At 34.6% G+C, this 10,869-nt stretch overlaps 2 protein-coding genes across 3 annotated transcripts; both read right to left on the minus strand.

The window, feature by feature from the left end:
• Positions 1 to 436: 436 nt before the first annotated feature.
• LOC111403590 lies at positions 437 to 3,187 on the minus strand. Of its 2 annotated transcripts, none has more exons than XM_023032159.1 (2): positions 2,612 to 3,187; positions 437 to 1,726 (listed from the first exon to the last, which is right to left on the minus strand). In XM_023032159.1, the coding sequence occupies exon 2, from the start codon at positions 1,270 to 1,272 to the stop codon at positions 946 to 948; it is 327 nt and encodes a 108-aa protein (XP_022887927.1). In that variant the 5' UTR covers positions 1,273 to 1,726; positions 2,612 to 3,187; the 3' UTR covers positions 437 to 945. The 2 variants fall into 2 exon arrangements, with proteins under 2 accessions (XP_022887927.1, XP_022887926.1); XM_023032158.1 differs by lacking the exon at positions 2,612 to 3,187 and adding an exon at positions 1,949 to 2,313.
• Positions 3,188 to 6,403: 3,216 nt separating this feature from the next.
• Positions 6,404 to 9,237, minus strand: LOC111403591 (G-type lectin S-receptor-like serine/threonine-protein kinase LECRK2). Its single transcript, XM_023032160.1, has one exon. It carries the CDS (start codon positions 9,004 to 9,006, stop codon positions 6,622 to 6,624), a length of 2,385 nt encoding a protein of 794 aa, XP_022887928.1. The 5' UTR covers positions 9,007 to 9,237; the 3' UTR covers positions 6,404 to 6,621.
• Positions 9,238 to 10,869: the final 1,632 nt, after the last annotated feature.

Raw genomic sequence — 10,869 nt, forward strand, 5'->3', positions numbered from 1 at the left:
ATGATATTTGAACTTTCTCATATGTTTTTTTACCAAGTAACTAGCATGCACTATTCTATTCCATCAAATCATTGTGCATGTATGTTTATCTCTAAATATGTTAATCCTGAAACTCTTGTCTGGTCGTTGGTAGACATACAACTCCAATGGACAGTTATCTTGACATTTGACTTTTAGTCTTGTTCTTTCATTCTTTACATATCTGACTTACCTTGCATTTTTAATTGAATGCTGTTTAATTGCATCCCTTAATGTATTTATGTTGTCAAACTTCATGCCTGCAGAATTAAACTAAGGCTCAGTCCTATTTGGATTCAAGCAATTTAGTTTAAATGATATGAACAAACAAAAAAATAATAATAATAATGATAACAAAAAATTAAGAAAATTTAAAAAATAAAATAAAATATATATATATATAAGGAAATTTCGATCTTGTATGTCTGTAGCAGAATTAAACCAAACTCATTCCTGGCTCTTGAAGAGCCACTAACTTCTTCAATATCACTTGAAATGCTTTTAAAATCATTTGACTCATCATAGTCTTTTTCTATTACTATCTAGATGCCCTAATGCACCTTCATGTTTCGCCCTCAAATTTCCATAATCAATATTAGAACCCTCAGACAACTTGAAGAAAGTATCTTCATCATGATCATCTACAGGCACATCTTCATCCTGCTTATAATCAAGATCACTGAACTCCTCCATTAGGCTTTTCTCAAATTCAAATTCACCATTTCCTTCTCTAGTGTCAGTATGGTTCACATTTTCATCAACAAGAGGTGCATCATTAGGTAGTGCATAGATAGGGGGCGCATCTGCAGGTGATGTCTTAACATGGGATGAAGCCGCAGGGACTTCATCAACAGGAGATGCATCAACAGAGATGTAATTTTGATATGCAGCAGGTGGCGTCAGTTATACTACAGCATATGACTTTTTTTAATATGAAACAGATGACTCATTATGATCTGCATCAGGTGCTTCTTCATTGTGATTAGCAGTAGGTGTCTCTTTATTGTGCTCTGTAGCAAGTGCCTCATTATAGTCATGGAAGTCCACCATAGGTTGATCAACCATTTGATCCTCATTTGTGTCTGCTTTTACATGAGCTTCACTCCCTCTAGGGTTTCCCATATTATCATTGCCCGCAGGAACATCAATAGAATTCGCTGTATCCACTTCTATTTCTTCAGTTGCACCATTACTTTCAACCTCATCCACAATATACAAGTCGTCACCCTCTAGAAAATCATCATAAACCTCCATTGCGTAGCGTACATTATTCTCAAACTCTTTATCAACATCTACTTCGTTTCTTCCACCTCCTCCAATACCCCCACCAATGTCAACATCAACCACTAAAATATCATACCCTACTTTGTCGTCCCATGGCAATTCAAACACTTCAACTACGAAACACACCACATCTCAGCAAGCCTGTTCTAACCAAGCAATCTAACTATAATCATAAAGTCAGCATCTTTCACCAACCACAACGTTGTCCCACTCAATCTCTTATTTTCAATTTTATACAAAAATCTCATTTTCTCAAAAGAGCCTAACATCTTCATAGCATTGTCCAATAGAAATCTATTAAACTAATTAGTTTACATGTAGACTAGTCAGGCTATCTTTTCATTTTTGTAGACAAAATTTCACATATTTGTGAGTAATACACTGCCATAATGTAGCTTTCCGGTGAAATAACTTGAATTTTCATCTGGAATAAAAAAAATCATAACAAACCATTATCACCACCAAATCCTTGCTCAATGAATGGAATGTAAAAGCAGCACGAATAAATATTACAAATTTTATGCCATTCCAACTCAATAACATGCTTAAAATGATGGAAATATGCAGTACATGACCTCACTGTGCAACCTACTGTGAGGAAAACATGTCATCAACCAAAATTTTTTGAAAGAATTTAAAAACTTACCATATACATGTTCGAGAAGACGGCCTCGTATGTGACATGCAATATCTTGTGATTGATCGATCGATAGATATTGTAGAAGATGAATATTTTGGTTGTACCATTAAAAAGAATGGTGAGGGAGTGATATTAACTGACCAAATGATTTTTAAAAGGAAAAAATAAAATCGAAGAAAATGCCCCTATTTAAATTGGTCAAAATTTGTCTTTATTCATTTTGAGGTCAACTGACGGTAGAACTAATATTTTTAGTCATTTTGGACTGTATTTACGAATTTCTCAAAGGTTTGGGGGCTGTGGTAACACAAACTAAATATTGAGGTAAAGTCTGCAAAAAAAAAGGTTTAAGAATACGGTTGTAATTTTCACTAATTTCAAAGGGGCAAAATAGTAACTTTGTATTTTCCATAAAAATCAATTAAATTAAAATAATTAAATCAAAAAAGATAAAAGATGACAAAAAAATAAATTTATCTTCTTCTCATCCCAGCCCCATTGCAACTAGCACCAGCACCCACTAAACCAAAACCCATAAAACCTACCACAATCATGCCACCACCCACCCATTGCCACCACTGTATAATCTATCCCAACATCTCAAGCAATAACACAAACCATCTCAACCAATTTAAAGACTACAATCGTAAACAACACAAATAATCTTACCCAGTTGGACAACCATAATCTCAAATCATAACCGGCATCAAGAAATAAGATCACTGGGCATGGATATGAGGGCTAAAGTGATGGAAGAACATTTAAAGAAGTTGGACAGAGAAGTGGAAGGATTGAGTGAAGTGTTTAAAATATTAAGCAAAGAGGAAAATAAAAAGAGAAGTCGATAGCTGGATCCCAGACAAATTAGTCTGCTAGTGGGCTAATCAGTTAAAAGAGTAGAATACAACTTGGGAACAACTCTAATAAGGGTAAATTGGGGATGGTAAATAAACTACCCAAAATTTATTTTCTCTATTTTAATGGAGAACAGTAGGGAGAATGACTAAGGAAGATTGTCAATCTTGTTCAGCGTCGTGTGGGTGGGAGAGTGATGGTCAGTGGGTTTTGTGGTTTTGATTTTGTTTGGAAAATAAAATTTGAAGATTGTACCGAGACACAAACATAGAATTTCTTTGTGAAATTCACGTGAATTTGCAAAGAAAATTTTGGGACATTTTGATGTAGCATTGAGGTGGTGGCAGCTAAGGTGGCAGTTGGTGGTGGTGGCAACGACAAGTCGGTGGATTTGGTTGGGGCGGGGGTTTCGGAAAGAAGATGAATAATTTCTTATATCTTTTCTTCTTCTTTTTTTCGGTATTTTATTTTTAATTAATTATTTACGTAGAAAATATAAAGCTAGTATTTTTCCATCATTAAATTATCAAAATGTGGTCAAATTTACTCTCCTTGATCAACTAAAAGAATATGGATGAAAATCATCCATTTTGTCCTTGTGATGTAACTATTTTAAAAATTTGGAACTATGGATGATATAAATGAAGTATTTGGATAAAGTTTGTGAAAAAAAAGAAAGGTTTGGGATCGTAACTGCAATTATCCTTATAGAAAATTAGGTTTTGAAGAACTAAAAGACATAACAATCTCTCTTCAATTGACATATAGATCAATCAAGTAACCTTTAGGCGTCATTAAGAAAGAGCTCATTAAATTGGGCAAGTTCACATTTTTCGATAGACTTTATCTTCTTAGACATAAAAGAATACCGGAATATACCACTTTGTGATTATCATCCCTATCAATGAGCCAAGCTTTAATGGAATTTTTAGGCAAGTGAGATATTTTGAGGACAGAAGATGAGAAAGAAAAATTCTATGTTATGCCATGATCAAGAAACCATATCATGTTGAGGAAGGCGGAAATTTGAAAAAGGAGACTTGAATATGATCACAAGAATTGTCCATAAAAGAAAGGAATAGTTATAATTATGGGAAAACCCAAGGATGAAAAATGTGGTTTACAAGTTTGGAAAATTGAGAAGGAATTCGGCAATGTCAAACTTTATGTTCTATGCTAGCTCAATGAAGTCCGGTTTGAACCACCATGAGTCATCACTTCACAAATTCAAGTTAAAGATTATAAACTAAGCGCTTAATTTTTTTTGGTTGGGGGGGGCGCAAGTTTTGACCTTTTTATTCATTGTACTTTAGGTATTTACATTGCATGTAGTTTATAGGTTTGCATTTAGATATTAGACAAGTTTTGTTTAAAGTTTATCATAAAAGAGTCGTCATATTTTGATTAGGCCAAAAACATTCATTATCCAACCACATCCATTCTTGCAATTCGTTATCTGTTTGGTGTTTGTTGTGCTTCACGGTATAAATTCAACTTATATCTTTTGTGTGCCTCTAATATTCATGATTCTAATCCTAAATTGAAGGTACAGTGACATTCAAATTGCATGTAAGAATTGGAATGGAATGATTTAAACAATCTTGCATTCTCCATCCAAATCACCTCCTGACGAGTCTTTACATCGCTCTATTGTTATTTTACTTGCCTTGTGCTTTGTAATTGTACACATTGAGGTAATGTATAGTTTAAGTTCAAGAATATCCATATATGATTATTGATATTATCCGATTATTTTGTGTTTGATTGATGTTACAGCTGTATATATGCCAAAAATATAGAAACTGAAATTTTTCAAAAATTTCAAAAAATATTTTATTGCTTTACGTGCTTAAGTGAGTTGGATGACCTTGTTGGTTAATGATGATATAATTGAAATCAATTATGCTCCATCAATTTCAAATACGTTAACTTGGATTGTTTTGAAACTTATTCTTGTTAGAATTTTATATACTTTGAGTATGATAGTTATATTAATCACCTAACATCTTTGAAGTCATTACTCAAATAGAGTAGGTTGAAAAAGCTTGAATGTAGGGTGACCGAAATCAAAACCATATAACAGCAATCATGGTCCATTTGAAAGGATAATTTGGGGGTCATTAAATCGGTGTTAAAAACTATTTAGATAGGTGTTGACTCCATGGATGAAAACAATTGTGTGAATATCTTTGGCTACCAAGTTGATCCAAAATATGAACCATTCATGGGAAGTCAAATCCCAATTATTCATCTCAATATAGCTATTGCACCAGTCAAGGAAGAATGAGGTAAAAGTGTCGAAAGAAACAGCCTTCATTCGGGAATTTTCGAAAATTAAAAAAATCAGTATTGAGAGGTGCTAAATACCATAAAGTGGAGAGAAGAAATAGTATGAAGAGGCGGCATGTCGTTGACACTATCGATGACAAAGTGAGCTAAAAATTAAAAATATCAAAAGAAAAAGAGTGAAAAAGAGTCATGTAGAAGAAGAAAAATCATATTAATACTTGTTTGTATCTGTTTATATTAAGTCTCTGAATACTTATACTGATAAAGGGTTTCTTCTTTGTACTCGATTTTTGAATCTATTTTTTCATAGTATTTTGCAAAAGTTAATATATTTCTTTCATGTGAAGTTTTTTTGGGATATGGTTTTAATTTTGAGCAACTTCGAGATCAATATTTTGCTCAAAAATAAAGTGATCGCGAGGGCTTTTTTGGCAAAAGCAGAACTTCAACACATTCTGCCATGCGTTCATGTAACAAAATTCAGGCAAAAATTATGTTTCTCATCTTATGTCATCCAAGTTTTGAAAAGCAATCTGGCCAACGATTTAATCTATTTGGGCCTCTAACTTGGACATTCTTCATTCTAAAATATGGAGAGCTAGGCTTGGAAGAGATTCAAAGCTAATTACATCAAGAGTTTGAAGATTCAAGTTTGAAATTGAAGATCTTTAGAAAGAAATTGATTCTATATCTCTTTCACGAACTTGTATGTTCAGGGTGATGAATTTCCATAACTTTTATATAATGCCACCATAGAGATGTTCGCCTAAACTTGTTAGTGTTAGGAAGACATAAGCCATTATTTACCGTTCTAATTCAAAGACCGTCTAAGTTGGTTTATGTAATTGATTGATATTGCATGCTTATAGATTATTTGAATGTTTGATCACTATTTAGATAATATGTTGCTTATTTTATTTTTGAGAGATTCGAAACAGGTCTAAGACATTACGATAATCAACATATGGCTCAATAAACGTTAAAAAAAACAGTTTATGAGTTATGCAATCAACATAGGTAATCATTCAATGGAAGGCATTGATTTGCATATGAATTAGGATATGTATATTTCGGGCCTTACATGGAAATGGGTTTGGCTTACTGAGAGAGAGAGAGAGAGAGAGAGAGAGAGAGAGAGTTGCAATCATTCAGGCAAATCTGTAGACACCAGTCTTCTGTGACTTGTTCAAAATCCTCGTAATCAGAGGCAGGTTGACCTGTGTTGGTAAAATGACTACAGGCTTACTAACTTTCTCAATTAATTTTGTTGAGCCATGAATTATATAAATCATCTCGATAAGGCAAGGAGAAGTATGAATAGAAAAAGTTACATTCTCACCGTTTGAACTGCTTTTACAATAACGAGGAAGTTGATTGAGTACAACATAGAAAGTTTAAGGTACTACAACACAGAAAGAAAGTTTAAGGTACATTATTACATTAAATTTAATAGAATAAAAACGAGTGACTTGAACACAGATGCTAATACGAAGATCATACAAATTATTATCATACATTGGGACAAAAATGTGAATCTAAACTGAAGTGATAAAGGAGGTGGGATCTGGAGGAATGGGGACTTCAACGGATCCTTCCATAAGTTGCATTACTCTCTTCATGGTAGGCCTTAATGTTGGTTCTTCCTGAATGCACCAAATCGCGATCATCACAAACTTGTCAAATCGCTTGTCGCCTAATGCCTCCTCATCGTCTGCCACTAGCAAATGCATTGTTCCTTCCTTGTAACAATCATAAGCAAAATCAGCAAGTATCATTTCGTTCTCAACCTCTACTTCTGGTTCATAATTTCTTCTGCAGCAGATAAGCTCGAGCAACAAGATTCCAAAGCTGTAAACGTCAACCTTGACTGTAATCGGCATGTTTTTGAACCATTCTGGAGCAACATAACCTTTTGTTCCCCTTATTCCGGTGGTAGTTTTAGATTGATCTGGCTTCAAAAGCTTGGCTAATCCAAAGTCCGATATTTTTGCTGTGAAGGAGTCATCTAAGAGTACGTTTTGAGGCTTAATGTCACAGTGTATGATTTGATTTTTACACTCTTCGTGCAAATAGCAAATACCTCTAGCAGTTGCAAATGCGATTTGTATTCTTTTGTACCAGCTGGGCCTTGAATTTTCAAATAGCAATTTTGCTAAAGAACCATTGCTCATGAATTCATATACGAAAACCCAGTTTTGACCTTCTTCACAATACCCCAGCAGTTGAACTAGATTTTTGTGATTAGTACTGCTGATTGAGTTTACTTCCGCTTTAAATTCTTGTTCGCCTTCTGTTGCCATCTTATGAAGCTTTTTCACTGCAATTACGGCTTCAATATTGTCATTCTTAAGAATCCCTTTGTATACTGTTGAACAAGCGCCCCTGCCCAATTCCTCCTTGAATCCATTTGTTGCTACTTGTAGCTCTTTGAAACTGAACCTTCTTATGTTCAGGCCTGGAAGATCTTGAAATGGTTGAAGGCTCTTTGATTTTTGTCGACTGAAACAGAAAAAATACAACAAGAGGGATGAAAGTAGGAACATGGAACTGCCTAAGAAAACTGATCCGATGATGATCAGAGGGGAACTCTTACACTTCTTAAAAACAGAGGAGTATGCAGTTGCATTGTTATTCCTTACTTTTATCATAGCTTTCGTTAACCCAAGCCCCTCCTCCCTAGGACCTGTCCTCCCGTTGATGAGAGGATGTTGCAACTTCCAACAGTAACCATCTCTGTAAACCGCAATATTACAAAAACAATCATTGAGGCAATATTCTCGACACAAATCTTCTGGGATTGGCGAAAACTGTCCGTAAGCAGCATAAGGCCAATGTGTGTTGGGCATGTCGATGAAACTAAAATGGTCAGTTTCAAGTGCCCCTTCATCGCAATTTTGTGCAACGAAATTTGGTTTGCAACCACTCATCCTGTCATTTAGATCTATGATAGAGTAACCAGGAGGGCATTTACACTGTGGTATATTATCAGATCCCCATGAGCATACACTATTTAAACCACAAGCACCAAATCCTAACTTTGCGTCAGCCATGCTCGCGCATATATTCACAGGTATGAATTCCACAGTAGACCATGCCATCTCTCTCCCACCTGAAGAATTAGCGGACTTAGGGTAGACATAATGCCTTAGAACCCCATCATATTCCAGAATTGCTCTCTGGTAAAGCTGACTAGACAAGGCCTCACTTTGAGACACAAAATTGAGTACAGTTCCATTTTCTGCTGCCAGAAAGATGTAGCCAGACTGGTTGAAGATCAACTGGGAGCCACTGCCATTAGTTTGTGCTGACCAATAAGCAAAATTCGGGCCGTCCATGGGGAAATTTCTGGTGGCAGACACAAGATTTCCATCATTTTGTAAATTGAAGAGGAATCTCCCTTTTGAATAATTTGTTTCAGAAAAGCTGGAAACAAGTACAACACCTCTATCAAGTCTCTGTGTTGGTAATAATGTGTCCGTTGGATTTTCAAAACTCTGCCACAAAAAGGCAGAACTGTTGTTCGCTAACACAAAATTACCAGTGTCAAGCATGGCTCCATAGGCCACTCGATCAAGAGACACAGGTGCAGCCCACATCTGCTGGCCTCTAGGATCACGCAGGTCAAACCTTCCATCCGCAAGTTGAACTTTTGATCCCTCTTGGACAAGATTATCACGATTGGCAGACCAAACAATGGTTCTTTCAGGTATTCTGTTGAACCAGATGGCCAGTAAGTAACCTCCTGGAATGATCTGCCGGAAGCCAAAAGCAAATTCTCCAGAAGATGACTCCCAAGCGGAATTTGTTTTGTTTGCAGTTATTGATGAACCCGAAGTAACATACCGCTGGGCTGTGGCTGAGAGTACAAACAGAAACAAGAACAGGAAAAAAATAATTTTACTTGAAACTGCAAAGGCCATGTGAAAAGTTGAAAGAATTAAAACACTATTTTTGTTGAAGTTGCTTTATCATTGGAAGTAAGTTCCCTATATCAACAACGAACTAAACAAGACTACTAAATTTAAAATGTTTTTCTTTTACCGATGTTTCAGAATGAGCCTTCTTTTGGCCTTTCATACTACATAAAGGAAAAGGACAACGATTTGGGAGAATAATCCACCCTCATGGGCAAAGTAAATAAATATCGATTGAATCATTAAATTCTTTCTTTATCAATATTTTTCTTTGTTAACGTATTGCAGAAGATCATGGATTGACCATTTCCTGATGGAGTAAGTGGCCGGTAAGTGTGCAAAATAATACAGGCATGAAGCATAGCGATTTGGTTTTGCTAAAAAAGAAAATTTAAAAAAAGTTCATTTTCAAAATCAATTAAAGATTTTAATCATATATTTCATAGTATCCATAAATATTATTTATTTATTCACAGTCATTTATATCAACTTATACATTTAGGAAAAAATATAAATATAAATCACAAAGTTTATGTTAGCTTGTGAGTGTATGAAAGTGAGGAAACTCTAATTTATTGGGAAAAGAAATCAATGCTTGACATGTCATAAAATTGGAGTATTCCTCACGGTCAAAGGTGAGATTCATTCCCCTTTTAAGCTAAGTCTCGGTCTTGTAGGGATTTGAATTGTGCGGGCCCGTCAATGCAATATTTACCATTAAGAAGGTAATTGCGTTTTATAAAAGTTGGCATGTCGTTTTCGTCATTGTGTCCAAATTACTCCTTGGAGTCATGGGATATCGGTGGTCAACATACGCAACGTTACTTTAGATTATGTGAAATTGTGGAACCAACTACATTTACATTTATATGCGTACATATAAATTAGCCCTTGTTTGGTTTCTCTTCGAAGGAGAAAGTATATATAGATTTTCCTCTAAACTTTGGAGTAATTCGGTTATTTAGAAAAATGACAGATGATGGTTCTTTATTGGTTAGCCGATAACCAATTCTATTAGAAGTATCACGCTTTTATTATTCAATTACGTGTGTTTTACTGATAGCCAACTTGGATGCAAAAAAGGCTCGCTAGCTTTATATGAACCTTTCATGATTGCGCGTCGCTCTATGCTGCGTATACAGTGGGTTAGGTTCGCGGATCATATTGTGAGTGTCAAAAAATGGTCTCCAAAGTCCGATTTTTTTATTTATGTTACACCTAGGAGTTTAAGTGGTTTGATTCTAAAATTTAACACAAATTGTTTAAACCAAAATTTCTTTCTTTGACTTCTTCGAATCAGCGGTCTTGTGCTTTAGCTACCATTCTCCAACTTAATACTCATTTTTCTTCTTAACAAACCATTTGACTCTATGATATTGTTCTAGAAAATATATTCTGATTTAAGATCATAGTAAGTGTATGGTTCGTTAACAAGTGATAAAGTGAATTTTTAGTCCAAATATCGTCCCACGGAGATTGATTTACTTCAATTTCTATTACTTTGACCTTAACCTAAACAATAAAAATGCGAGAGTTTGTTGTGATGAAAATTATAATTAAACTAACTTACATATGCAAATTTAAATGAATTAACTAAACTAAATATACATTGTGTTGAATGCTAGTTGAAGTTTTATAATGAATGATAAACGTACTAGGATTTCGAATCCTAAATTCCCCTTGAAACTTAGTTTTACACTTTGACAACACGATTAAATTTTCACGAATCAATGTTCCTATTTTATTCAATAATCTCTTTCGAGTAATGTAAAACCTATTCTTATATATAACTCAACTATATCTATATGACAGATGTGAACATATAAAAATGCATGAATTTTTATAAACATTTAAAGATTCATATAAGGC

The sequence above is a fragment of the Olea europaea genome, chromosome 11 (assembly GCF_002742605.1).
Source record: "Olea europaea var. sylvestris chromosome 11, O_europaea_v1, whole genome shotgun sequence".
Classification (NCBI taxonomy): Eukaryota; Viridiplantae; Streptophyta; class Magnoliopsida; order Lamiales; family Oleaceae; genus Olea; species Olea europaea.